The 12,943-nt window shown below is 54.6% G+C and overlaps 3 protein-coding genes across 3 annotated transcripts; 1 reads left to right on the top strand and 2 right to left on the bottom strand.

Annotated features, from left to right (window-relative positions):
- Nucleotides 1-146: 146 nt before the first annotated feature.
- GGS23DRAFT_558316 (uncharacterized protein) lies at nucleotides 147-2,206 on the top strand. Its single transcript, XM_051515749.1, has 2 exons — nucleotides 147-1,589; nucleotides 1,675-2,206. Exons 1-2 carry the CDS (start codon nucleotides 650-652, stop codon nucleotides 1,737-1,739), a joined length of 1,005 nt encoding a protein of 334 aa, XP_051373946.1. The 5' UTR covers nucleotides 147-649; the 3' UTR covers nucleotides 1,740-2,206.
- Nucleotides 2,207-5,044, bottom strand: GGS23DRAFT_558314 (carbohydrate-binding module family 43 protein). Its single transcript, XM_051515748.1, has 5 exons — nucleotides 4,324-5,044; nucleotides 3,789-4,212; nucleotides 3,269-3,691; nucleotides 2,732-3,209; nucleotides 2,207-2,659 (listed from the first exon to the last, which is right to left on the bottom strand). The coding sequence occupies exons 1-5, from the start codon at nucleotides 4,402-4,404 to the stop codon at nucleotides 2,443-2,445; spliced, it is 1,623 nt and encodes a 540-aa protein (XP_051373945.1). The 5' UTR covers nucleotides 4,405-5,044; the 3' UTR covers nucleotides 2,207-2,442.
- Nucleotides 5,045-8,752: 3,708 nt separating this feature from the next.
- On the bottom strand, nucleotides 8,753-11,274 carry GGS23DRAFT_416474 (Clavaminate synthase-like protein). The gene is made up of 5 exons (XM_051513721.1): nucleotides 10,510-11,274; nucleotides 10,227-10,457; nucleotides 10,096-10,169; nucleotides 9,817-9,986; nucleotides 8,753-9,674 (listed from the first exon to the last, which is right to left on the bottom strand). Exons 1-5 carry the CDS (start codon nucleotides 10,778-10,780, stop codon nucleotides 9,146-9,148), a joined length of 1,275 nt encoding a protein of 424 aa, XP_051373944.1. The 5' UTR covers nucleotides 10,781-11,274; the 3' UTR covers nucleotides 8,753-9,145.
- Nucleotides 11,275-12,943: the final 1,669 nt, after the last annotated feature.

Below are 12,943 nucleotides of genomic sequence, written 5' to 3'. Positions count from 1 at the left end.
GAGGTACCTACCTACCTAGGTAAGTTGGGTACCTTACCCACCTGCATAAATACATTGTAGGTACCTACCTACCTACCTATTCATTAGGTTAGGTACCTAAAGGCACTGGGAACATAAGGTAATACCTACACCTAAGGTAGAAAGGAAGTGGGAGCATGTGACTGCACCGACCGAACAGACGCCTGCTAGGTCCGCCCTTCAAACCCTCCCCTGGTTTCTTATTCCCGTGCTTCCTCGTCCACGCCCCGGTGCCATGCCTAACTGTCCACGATAGCACGCCCGATATTGCCCGATATTATATGTAGGTATATACACGAACCCTGTCGCACTCCCTGTAAGGAATGATGGATGGCGACGCTAGGGGCTCCGTACCATGTGCTGGTGGTGGCTGGAATAGGCATCGTGTGGACACTGATTATTCGGCCGTGTCCATCGTCGACTAGCCGCGGCCCTCCGCGCTCTTCTTCCTTCAACAATCCCGCCATGCCGGATAGCTGCCAATGTTCTAGAGGAGACGAAACGGGGACGGGAGACCGAGGCACGTAGAGAAGGAGACGGGGATACGCTCTAAAAACTTGCATATACCTAGCAGCAGCAGCAGTAGTAAGAAAAAAACAACTGCTAGTCGGGTCTGTTTTAGTTGTGACCGATGGCCACCACCCGCATCCTCACATATCCGCCGCCGCTCGACGACAAGGCCGTCGGCAAGTCGTCGCGCAATATCCTCATCTTCTTCATCTCTGGGAACCCGGGGCTCATCGGCTACTATGAGCCCTTCCTGTCCACTCTCCGGGCGCGGATAGACGAGACAGCCTCACTCCGCCACATCCGCTTTCATATTTACGGCCAGGACCTGGCCGGTTTTCGCGATGACGACCACGAGCCGTTCACCGCGCGCAGGAAGCCATACGACCTCGAATATCAGATCCGGCACAACCTCGCTACCATAGAGCGGCTGCGCGTCGAATCTGGTTCGCGGACCGGACTCCCGTACGACGAGGTCCTGCTCATCGGACATTCGGTCGGCGCTTACATCGCCCTCGAGCTCTTCCGTCGCCAACTGCGGAGTCGTGACTCTGCCCCATACCTGAACCTCGCCTCGGGTCTCCTCTTATTTCCCACTATCGAGCATATAGCGAAATCTCCGAACGGCTGGAAGCTCGACCTCTTGCGCCGCATACCTCTGCTTAGCGACAACGTCCACTACATCCTGCGGGCGTTTCTCCACCTGTGTCCGCGCCGTGCGGTCTACTGGGTCGTGCGCAGGATCCTGGGATTCCCACCTAGCAGCGCGGAGGTGACAACGCGCTGGCTTAAGAGCCGCGATGGCGTGTGGCAAACCTTGCATATGGGCCTAGACGAAATGAGGACCATCGGGGAAGACCGGTGGGACGAGGAGCTATGGGAGATAGCACATAACGCCGACGCCCTGGATAGATCCCCGCCCAAGTTCTTCTTCTTTTTCGGGAAACACGATCAGTGGGTAGCAAGCCATTACCGAGATCAGTTCATTCGGAGGAGACAGAACCAGGTCGAACGCACAAGACTGATTGTGGATGAGGGCGACATTCCGCACGCCTTCTGTATACGTGAGTGGGATGGATGCCATTGTTCACCGGCCCGATTCCTGGCAACGAGAACCTGCTGCAGCGAGGAGACTAATATGCTGCGCAGATCATAATGAGACGGTCGCCGAAAAGGCCATTGCGTGGATTGCTGAGATGTACAGCGCCACTTGAGATACCGAGCGGCCAGAGTAACGGGACGCTTCAGGATCAGACCTGGATTACGAGTAGCCCCGACGATCTTCTAAAACACGGATAGATATACACGCTTCATGCAGGGCGCTTGTCAATTTTCGTGGACAACTGCCGACGTTACCCTCAAAGCGAAATTACGTCTGTGCGATGTGCTCGTCGTAAGACGCAGATACCTGAGTTCTGTGCGAACCAGCTTGTCAGGGCCCATGATACGAAGCGCGGGGTTAAATAGAGGGAATCTTCAAACACGCAACAGGCTTCTGTAAGAGACGCTGAGTAGCCGTGAGCAGGATGTTGAATAAGGGAAAGAGATGAATCGCTCGTAGTTTATCCTTAGGAGAGTGTAGAGGCACATCAATGATTAGGTGAACATGCCGGAGAGAAGACAGGAAGTGGAGCTACGATCACAAGACAGTTTTTATATATAAAGCGACAGGAAAATCCCATCACGACTTCAGTCGGAGCATTATATATACTTGGATAGACAGTTGGCCTAACCCCGATCTATCGATGACGCCGCTGCGACGATGAAACCCAGAAAAAGCCAGAGGCTAGAGAAATCGAAACAAATCCGGTCAATAGTCTCGCACGATTCATTAACGGGAAGACCACAGGCATAAGCAAACCGCTGGAATTACCCGATCTACGTCCATATGTAGAAGCTTATCTTGCCATTATCCGCTTACAACATCACCATACCAGCACCAACACCCATAGCCACCAGCACATACAGGCTGATGGCCATATCGCCCATAGTCATCAGAGGCGAGAAGCGGACAGACGCCGGCGCAGCGGCGTTCTCAGTCGTACCGCTTCCGCTGCCGCTGGTGGACGCACCGGCCGTAGCGGTGGCCGCGACGGCGATGGAGGACTCAGCCTGCGACAGAGCCGATTGGCACCTATTTCACACGCGGTTAGTCCATGTTTGAAGGAGGGGAGAACGGCAAACACCGGGACAGGAGAAAGCTTACGAAGAGGCAACGGAGCCCTGGACCAGCTTGGCCGCGCCGTTGAAGTTGCAGGCATCGGAAGCGCTGTTCTGGTTCTTGTAGTACGAGTCTAAGACGTGAGCGAGCTGGTCCACGGGGTTGCACATGCCGTAAGGGCCGTAGACACCGGTCTCCGTATCGTGCTTGATGCCGGCGCAGGCAGCCGGGTCGTTCGCGCAGATGTAGCCGAAGATCTGGCCGTACTCTTCGGCCTGGAGGTCGCTGGCGGGAACGCAACTCGCCGCCTTAGTCATGCAGCTGCAAAGGGAGCTGTCGGGGGTCGGGGGCAGGGCCTCGGCAACCTTCCAGTTCTCGGTGATGGCCGGGCACGCAGCAGGCGAGTTTGTGGGAGTGTACGCGTTAATCGAAGTCGACGATGGGCTGACGGCAGCGAGCTTCGTCTTCAACACATCGTAGTTCTTCAAGGTCTTGGCGGTGTTGCCACTAATTTGGACCAAACCTGCGCGAGAACCAGATTAGACCAACTGCTGGAGCCGAGAGAGTTCTAAGCCTACTTACCGTAGTCGTTTTCCTCTTGGTGGAACATATAGACGAGGCCGCCGCTGAACACGCCGGTCATCTGATCCGAGTAGATGGCGGTGGTGTCATCCCACAGACGGCCCTCAGCACCGCCGGGCTCGTTGCAGCCGTACTCGGCGAAGAAAACGGGGACGGAATAGTTGGAGAAAAATTCAACCTGGACATCGAAACCCGACTCGGTGAAGCTGCTCTTCCCGCACCACGAATAGATGTTGTAGCCCCAGAAATCGATGGCCTCTTCCTGGTTACCACAGTTAAAGTACTGGGCCATGCTGACACGAATGTCGGCGTCGTCGTTCGCGGCGTATCCGACACCCATCCATCGACCACCGTTTGCCTGCTTGTCTGCAATGTACTTCTTGGTGTCTCGCGTGGCAGCCTTCACATAGGCGGACGCGTCGGCTTTACTACTGTCAGCAGGACTCGCCAAATAGGAATTCACACACCCGCCCTCAATGTTCGCGCACGAAAGGGGGGTAACACAGCATAGGCAACTCACTGTTGGAAGCGTTGTTAGTGACTTCGTTTCCGGAAAAGAAGCCGATGACATTATCGTATTTGCTGAGGTTGTCGATGACGGCCTTATAGCGGTCGAACAACTCGACGTTCCAGGCCGGGTCGTCACGGTTAATTGATAAGGCGGGCTCGCCCAAGTCGGCAACGACGTAGATGCCAGCCTTATCCAACAGGGCCATGCACGCGTCGTGGTCGGCTTCGGGGTCGATGGCATAAGTACGGATGGTGTTGATACCCAGATTCTCCAGCAGCGGGACGTCGCGCTGGCAGACCTTAGCGTCGGCCAGAGGGTCCACGTACGTAGTGGTGGTGGATTTGGTACCGGCGGGACCACCGCCAGCTTCCTGTTGGTAGGCGACGCCCTTCATGAAGAACTGCTTACCGCTCTCCGTGAAGAACTTGGTTCCCTATTCCGACAGCATTAATCGGCTGCTCGATCTGACCGACCCAGCAGGCCTGCCCGCAAGCAAGCGAGCACACATGCGCTCCCCCATTTCCCCTCGCAAGATCACACGTACCTTCTGAACGATGGGCTCTAGTGCCGTAGCACTGCCCGAAAGCGCTAACGACGCCGTTACGGCGGATTGTAAGAAACCCATGGCGATGCTGTGAATTACTTGGGATCTCCTGGATCTTGCAGTGTTGTTTGTGTCTGATGAATTATCCGAGGTATGGAACGACTCCGTGCAGCGGGTTCGCAGGGTCGAGCAGGCGAGGAACAGAGGGGGATGCGATGCGGAACGCGATTAGAGACCACTTCGGCGTCGTCCTCTCCTTCGATAGTGGGTGTTGTTTACGTCCTCCTCCTGAGCCCGAGAAACAGCGTGCAAGTGAGAGCAAGAGAGCGTTTGAATAAATAATGTTTCAATGAGCGTGCGTAGTTGGAACGATAGGATTACCTATGAATAGTATATCCGTCTCCCCAAATGCCGAACAAGGACGGAAGCTAGAAAGAAAGAGATGGTAAGGGTGTTATAGGGGAGGGAGGAAGGAAGAGGGAGAGAAGAAAGAAGCGAGAGGAAGAGGCAGCGTGAAGGATGTCTCGTCTCAGAAATACCACACGGAAGGGAAGGCGAAGGAGAAAAATAGCACGAAACGTCAAAAAAAGGAGACGGTGACCCCTGGTCGACGGTTCCAACGGGGAGAGATTAAAACTGGCTCCGATCCATGAAACCATTCGGACGGCAGCAGTGATTGGCTGCGAGGAGCATCGCCAGGACTGATGTAGCCTAGTTGTCTTGGGCGGATAGATGGGCCAAAGGAGGGACGGGCAAGGGGGTTCTCCTGAATTGGTGAACCAGGGTTGTCGGCCACTCTTCTGCTTCTACCCCCCTTTGCAGGGTGTGTAGGCGTAGGCATTTGTGTGCATCCATGACATGCCTCTGTGCCTCTGTCTGGGTTTACTCCCAAATTGGGTGCTCCATAGGTAGGCGAATAGGTACCTATCCTTACCGCCTCACCCCTTTCCTCCATCCTATATACCAGGTATCTACTTACTTACTTATTACGATACTAGCATGGCAGATGTTTCCCGTCGCGCAGAAGAACCGGGAGAAGGTCGTCGTCGTCTATACGTATGTATAGTAGGCGCGCAGGTGTGCACATCAAGTCGTAGGTAGGCGTGTGTGCTCGTAGATTCAGGCTTATGGGCCATGGCCATGTAATATTGGTTCGCCTGCGGCATGTGATGCGAGCTCGGGCCAGCAAGTCGTTATTACGCCAATACGCCTTGAATTCATATATTTCATGCGCAACACACCTACGTGCGCACAAGCTGCCTCCTCCACCCGTTCTGTCTCTCCTCTCTCGCTCTCGCTCTCCGCCCCCTCTCTTTCTCCCTCTCCGTTTCCTCCTTCTGTGCGTATACATTCGCATGCCGCCCTCACGGCCGGCCCCCTGCGCTGCGTGTCCACAGCAGCGAGGCCACCCAACGCAGCCGTCGCGCGGCGGGGGCGCTTAAGATGGATGCTCGCACGCAGCGACGGATCGGGCGGGATGGCATGGATTGGCTGGAAACACAGGCCGACAGCGCCCGCGGATATAAATACGTGGGCGCTGCGAAACGACCAGATCGCGACGGGTAAGGCAGGTCGATAAGCCCTCACGAGACGCCGCTGCGAGCTACCGCCTCTCAGCTCGTGTTCAGAGGGGACGATCTGGGTGTCGTCGACACTAACGGCACTAAGGCCCTTGATCGCCAGGGACTGGGGTTGGGGGTGGGCAGGAGGACGACTTGGATCTTGGCCGAGACTTATTTTAAAAGAGAAGGATCTTGTTTGGGACCATCCCTCCGAGGGGGGCTCTCGTTCCGCTGGTTAGCCCCATGCCCGACGAGGCGCAGCAACGACCGATGAGACGATAACACTGGGCACCCCGTCGCTACAACCTCCCCAGGCGTATGCCCTACCAGATCGCCCGGTACACCACTGTGAGAAACTGTTAGGCGCGGCGACCCGCTGCCAATCCGTCCATCCATGCGCCGCGCTCGTTGGTGAGATGTCCAGATGGTCGTAGGCTCACCTGAATCCAATCGCGCCGAAAATACGATTTTACCTGTGTGTGTGCTCATACAGATGGTCTACAAAGACGCAGCGCGCACAATACGGGTTGGGTGATGTCGATTCTGTCTGAGATCGCTATCCCTGATTCTCACCCACAACCCAGACTAGGTACGTACAACACATACATGGAATACCACATCAGGCTAGGGAAGCGAATGCGTACCAGGCCGAGTAGCCTATAATACATACAACGTAGTACGCACATCTCAGACATCCATCCATCCATACATACTCATAGGTATGTGACGGGGTCGCAACGCTGACGTTCCGAGTCCCGTCCACGCTAGAAAATGGCCCAAAGCCGCAGTGCGAGCGCCCTTCCCACCCTCGTCTATGTGCTCATCGCCGAGCCTGATCGACGGCCGACCCTACCCTGACCAGACCATACCTATGCCTGTCACGACGCGGTACGACGAGGCATCAACAGGACAAGATCGCGCCAACGCCAGCGGAACCATCGACAGAACGCCTAGCCCTTGACATCTCGCAACCTCCTCGTCGCCGATACGTAAAATACAATGTGCGGGATACACTACGCTGCGCAATACACATGGTCGTCTTATCTCGTCTTGTCGTGCCGGTAGTGGTTTGCCTCCCTTGGCAACAATAATAGTTCTCCCACCCATCGCAAGCCGAGACGCCGGCCTATGCACTACGTCAGTATGAGTACACCCGTCCGCTTCTCTCGTGGTGTTGTGTTGTCACGGCCATCCATGTCATACGAATCGGTCTTCCTGCTGCCAGCCAGTCGGTGGTCCCGCTCCGTTATTGATCGGTCCTAAAGCACTGTGACACGCTCGACCTTCCGGGGAGACGACGCCGCGCGCCCGTCATCGCATCATCGGTTCCGCGCCACCCCCTTTCCCCTTCTCCCCCGCCCCCCACGGTAAGTCGCACGACACCAACACTGGTTCTACCCCAGCCTACCTTGAATCCCGAGGGAAGATCGCTCCGCACCGGCGCCGTTATCATCGCGCCTCGTCGCATTTCGTGACGGGTGTGGGGCGGCCGACGGTCGTGGGTGTGAGCTTTTCCTCCGCGTTCACTATACGTAGAAGCCCACGCTACCACAGGCTTCCAATAGATGACTATGTATGGGTTCGCGTAGGTATGCCTATATACCCACACTGGCATCGTCAACTACTTACTGATGGGACGGGATCGGAAAGGCTTCTGTGAGCTGACCACCTTTCTAACCTTCCGAGGGCGAGGGAAAGGAGAAAACGTGCTCCTGAAACGAACCTGGCGACGTTCTTTGGGCTGCCTATGACCGTAGAGAATTGCCCATCTTCGTAGCTCCCACCATTAACTGCCTTCCCCTGTCGTCAATAGATAGATAACACCCCAGGTGGCAACTACTATTACGTATAATCGGCTCTTTTCCCCCGCTGATATGAACGGAACTGAAGAAGCACATATTGGCCATTATAAGGATATGATTCACTACGTCGCGTTCGTTGTCGATCGAGAGGCCGGAGGAAAGGTTACAATACCTACCACATCCCGGCGAACGCGACAGCATATCATATAAATACTTATTACCGCCGAAGCCGACAGAAATTCAAAGCGCTTAGAACGTCCGCACCCAGGCGCCTGTATAGCCCAATCTGTATCCAAACACCGCCCTCTGCGGATTCAATAGGTTTAGGATCAACTGGTACGTCGGGTCTCTGTCTCAAGGCCGCAATCAAGCAGGCAGCAACACCCCAGGACGATCCAAATTCCAAATCTGCACGGGTTCGCCCGCTCAGGTGCCTTCGGCAAGCGGCCTCGCCACCGCCCATTGGCCTATAGTAGTAAACACGTCGGGACAGCTTGTCCAGTGTCTGCGGAGAGGCTATCGATGCTATCGAACACTAATTTGCCACACAACGCAAGGTAGGTACTTTGTGTGGCCTCCACGGGCGATGGGCGATTCGAAAAATGCCAACTGAGCTAGACATGGGATTCATCAGGATTTCCGGCGAGTGTTGTGCATAAGAGTGCCTCATTGGCATTGTTTGTGCTTCGATGTAATATTTGTATACGCATGAATTCATAATGGAGATATATTACAGTGCTGTGACACAGGAAAATGCAAACGATTACGCTTCCTATTCGGAGAGATGGCCTTATTCTATAGCTTCCCTCGTAGTATTACATGTCGGACTAGGGTCTATTCGAGCCACAGCCTAGATCGCGAACGGAATTTTCGAATAGAAACCACATAGGAGCGTAAGAGGATACAGGCCCCCTCCGTCCGTATTAGTACGCTTGGTTCTATCTCAAGACTACAAGAGCAGCTTAGGCTTATTAGAGGAGGGCGCGAATTAGTTGTTAAAGCGCCGGGGTTAGGTCCACAGCTAGGAGGACGGCATCGCAGGGACAATTCACATTGCTAGGAAACCAAAGGTTGGGTGACTTGTGAAGAGCCAATGCTTGAATTCCGCGAGGAGAGAGAGAGAGAAAGAGAGAGAACCATCATTCACCCGGCCATAAATCCCAAATCTCAGCTCGAAACCAATACACCGAGACTAGCCACAGAATGTGAAGTAGGAAAAGCTAGATAGACAGCGTAAACTAAAGAGCCAGGAAGAGAAAAAAAAAGAGAGAAGAAACCCCGAATGTGGAAACTAGGAGTAATAGACTGGTCATAACTGTACGGCAAATGGGATACGAGTTTTCCCTTAGCATCAAGCCCGCCTGTGCTCTAAAGAGTCCAGTCCAGAGTAAGAACAAAAACTACGTCTCTGATGGGCGGGTGGGCGTGGCAACGTAGGCTGTCGGTATATAGGGAATTTTAAGCAGCCTTGTGTGGACTTCCACCGCCGCTGTCGTCGTCCGACTCGTCGTCGGCGACAAACGCCGCCGTCCCGTTCGAGAACTTGGATCCCATGTACTCGGGCATCGGCATGACGGGGTAATACTTATTGACCACCCTCGCGGCCGGCTCCCCGAAAGCGGCGTCCCACGGCATCGCCATGGAACGCGGGATCGGCCACCCCAGCTGTGTGTTCCGGAGCCAGAGCCGCACTAGGTGTCTCGACGACGAGGGGCCGTCCTGGTACGACTCGCGGGCGTGTAGGAGGCCTAGGTTATTGAGGAAAAGGAGGTCCCCCGGCCGCGTTTCTAGGCGCACCTGGTGCTTCCGGGCCGCTGTCTGGAGCGCCGCGAGGGCCTCCTGCTGTATCGACGTGAGCGATGGGATCGAGTTAGTGCTGTCCGATGGGTGAGGGCCGATGCGAGCGGGGTCCATAGAGATGAAGAGATGATCGTCGTGGAACTCGAGAAGGGGGCATAGAACAAATGGGGACCCTTTCTTCGAGCTGCTGTTTGTAACGTAAGCCTCACTGCATTTCTCCCTCCTTCCCTCTCTCCCTCCCTCCCTCTCTCCCCCTCCCTTTCTCTCTCTCTCTCTCGCTTTTGTCTCGCCCCATCTCTCTGCTAAGATGGCATTCAAAATTTACTTACGCTTGAATCGGCCAATTGTTCTCAACTAGAGCATGCAGTACCCTGGGGTTCGATCGTAAGAGGTGGTTATAGATGGCGGCTGCCGACGCCACACACGTATGCCCGCCTGCGTTGGCTCGGTCTCGAACTTGAATAGACAGGATCTCGCAACCCATGTCGTTATGGAAGGGCTAATAAAGACTGTCAGTTTAGACCGCTTCGCCGGTTTCGCTGGGACTTTTGTCTCGGCTTCTAGGCCATTCTCCCTCTTCTGGTTCTTGAGTAATACCAGCCACTTACCAAGCTGTCGTTGGTGTGAATCCCGTGGCGTTTGTCCCGAGGCACTGTCCAGGACTTAAGCTCGGTGATATGGGCTTTTCCCAAAGTTAGCAAGGAGCCTTGGTTTGCCACGATACCCTTTTACGGCTTACACAACATGTTGCCTTTGGGACCCTGGAGGCCCCTTTGATCACCAATGTAACTGGCAAGCGCGAGGAAGAGTACGATGTTATCCTCGATGGTATAATTCTCGGGGTTTAACCCGCGGATGATGCAGATCCCGCTGCCGCGGTGGACCTCGAGGGCGCATTTTTCGAGCTGTTCCCGGAGATTTGGGAGTGGGAAGTAACCCCGAGACGCCTCGTCGCCGTCTAATTCGAGGCCTAGCTATCTGTCAGCTTATTATGACCATCGCAGTCCCAATAGGGGTTTTACTATGGAACGACTGTAGGGCATCCTCGATCTCGGCTACGGAGGATTCATCGAGTTCGAGGATACGAAGCTGCACGCCCTGAGAGCCTGACCCGGACCAGGTCATTGGTCCGTCGACAACGGCAGGAAACCCCGGGGGTGGCTTGGAAATGCTGGCCTGCTGCTGCTGCTGCTGAGACAGAGCGTATGCATCAAGCCTATGCCCCTCAGGATGCACCCAAGGTTGCAAGCCGGCGAGGCTTTCAGATGCGAGCGGGTGGATGTGAGTTGTCATTTCCCTTTTCTTCTAAGTTGTGCGTCAAGTTGCGGTCAGTTGCAGAAGTTTGGATAGACCCTCGAGGAACAATCGACATCTTCATCCTGAGCGTTTATAAAGCGATGGCTCTCAAGTCACTTCTCCTCTCAAGACACTATCCGCAACGGCAGATCGAATTATGGCACATGTCTAGATAGTCTACATCCCAAGCTGCTTGTTATTGGCTCCTACGAAGCTCATATCCGTTGCAAAGCAGAGAGGCCTTGGACTGCAATGGGAGAGGGAGGGAAGGAAAAGAAAAAAAAAAAGGAAATCGCATAAACCTTGCATAGCATTGCCTGATGCTCTAGCAATACACCAACGAGACGACGATAAATGTGGTAACACGTGAGGCACTGACAGTTCCTATGGTTCCATCCGGCGCAATTCCCGGAAAGAAGCTGTACCGTCGTAGACACACGCTCGCCATCTCTTCATCGCCAAATAGAAGGGGACAGAAATGAAGAGGGAAAAAAAAGAAAAAAAAAGTCAGCTATCGCCGTAGGCGACGGAAGGGTGGGCGTGGTGAAACCTGATAGCAACGTCAAGGAGGATTTACCGTCCCATCTCATGGAGCTTTGTCCAAAGAAAAAACAAGAAGGCCTCGCTACCTGGATGGTATGACGTTTGGTGGCCCGGCATACATCGGGATTGCTTCATTTGCTCCTTGTCGATTTCTCTTATCTGGACGAGAGTCAATATTCCAATCACGTAGGAACCACGACGGCCGTGGCATGCTTAGATGGATACCTACAGATTACCATCAGGGGGACAGACCCGACCTCGCGTAGCACGGCTTCCCACCGAAGAAGGGCATCAACCGCTTCCCAAACAGGGTTGATCGAATCCGGAGGAGTAGCACGCTTCCGCGCTGCCTGCCTCCTTTCACGAGGACCCGGGGAGACGTTGACGTGGCGCCGGGAAAGGCGGGAAGGACATCCACGCCGTCAAGTTAGACCAAGATGGCTTCGCTTCCCCCACGCGGAAAGGAATGGGAGAAAAAAAAACTCCCCCCCAAGAAAAATAAAGAAGAAAATACTAAGAAAGGAACTTAAGCAACTGGGAAATACACGTCCCGGGGAAGCATCCTAGGGAAGTGCCCAGAAGGCCCGGAGTCATGATTGGCTCCGACCTATTTCTTCTGCGTTGATCGCGCATGAGGCTATCGTCAAAGGGGATTCGTGGCCCAGGTTTTAGGGATCGCCAGAATGAGACCGGTGAAGAGGCATCGACAGACATACGGCTCAGCCCGCGGCAGCTGCAAAACCTGCATGTCGCAGAAGGATCTTCAGGGTCGCGTACGGACGCATAAGACGACAGAGTTGTGCGAATAATACGCAATAAAAAATGGGCTGACGGTGACAGTGATAATGTAATGATGGGTATAACCGGACAGGAGAGCACCGGACGAGACAAGGACAGGACATACCTCTCGTGCACGCACATAACACATACAGGCATATATAATATACGCTGCTTGGTGTGTTCTGAGTTACTGTTACCTGCCCGAAATGTCCGGACGAATGGGGAAGCTTGGTAGGCCTCTCGCGAGGACTTGATCGGCTGCTGGCTGCGGAGGGCTAAGCTGGGAAGCCAGCATAGACGGACGAGCGTCCTGTTCTCTGTCGTTCCAGGATGTGCCTTGATCGAGAGATAGGACCGGGAAGGGCGGAGGGGGGGGGACGCTGGATGTCCCGAGTCCGTACGATGTGTATTTAGGCATTTTGGCCCTTCACCTGTTACCACCACCTATCTACACCTACGCGTCCGCCCACCTGCGTATACACATACAGATGTACGCACGTAGATACATGCCATAAGCGTCCGTATGCATCCGAGGGAGGAGGTGCGAGGTTTGTCAGCCCGCGCTGAGGGATCCGGGATTTACGAGTAAAATATACTTACGTACATATATCTGCGCACACTTATAGATGTACGCGGATCCATGTACCCGATCCGGCGGTCGTGGAGGGCTTGACCACACGTACGGACGCGGCCCAGCTAGGCATGTACATGGGTTGGAGGTGGGATTGTGATAGATCGGGCGTGTAGAGACCTAGCTAGCATAGGCAGGCTGGCGGGCAGATCCTCGACGCGGCGGGGAAACGGTGCATTACGGACACCAGCGGCTGTTATTGGTGG

This window comes from Durotheca rogersii, assembly GCF_024521655.1.
Source record: "Durotheca rogersii strain YMJ 92031201 chromosome Unknown GGS23scaffold_5, whole genome shotgun sequence".
Lineage (NCBI taxonomy): Eukaryota > Fungi > Ascomycota > Sordariomycetes > Xylariales > Xylariaceae > Durotheca > Durotheca rogersii.
This window is presented reverse-complemented; position numbering and strand designations above follow the sequence as displayed.

What these genes read in the sequence shown, in the direction of transcription:
- GGS23DRAFT_558314 (XM_051515748.1), bottom strand. Translation starts at nt 4,404, where the DNA reads ATGGGTTTCTTACAATCCGCCGTAACGGCGTCGTTAGCGCTTTCGGGC. An exon ending in TAGAGCCCATCGTTCAGAAG is followed by an intron (nt 4,213 to 4,323) that starts GTACGTGTGATC and finishes CTGTCGGAATAG; the next exon opens with GGAACCAAGTTCTTCACGGA. An exon ending in CACTAACAACGCTTCCAACA is followed by an intron (nt 3,692 to 3,788) that starts GTGAGTTGCCTA and finishes ACAGTAGTAAAG; the next exon opens with CCGACGCGTCCGCCTATGTG.
- GGS23DRAFT_416474 (XM_051513721.1), bottom strand. Translation starts at nt 10,780, where the DNA reads ATGACAACTCACATCCACCCGCTCGCATCTGAAAGCCTCGCCGGCTTG. An exon ending in TGCCCTACAGTCGTTCCATA is followed by an intron (nt 10,458 to 10,509) that starts GTAAAACCCCTA and finishes ACAGATAGCTAG; the next exon opens with GCCTCGAATTAGACGGCGAC. An exon ending in AACAATTGGCCGATTCAAGC is followed by an intron (nt 9,675 to 9,816) that starts GTAAGTAAATTT and finishes CGTTACAAACAG; the next exon opens with CAGCTCGAAGAAAGGGTCCC.
- GGS23DRAFT_558316 (XM_051515749.1), top strand. Translation starts at nt 650, where the DNA reads ATGGCCACCACCCGCATCCTCACATATCCGCCGCCGCTCGACGACAAG. An exon ending in TCCGCACGCCTTCTGTATAC is followed by an intron (nt 1,590 to 1,674) that starts GTGAGTGGGATG and finishes TATGCTGCGCAG; the next exon opens with ATCATAATGAGACGGTCGCC.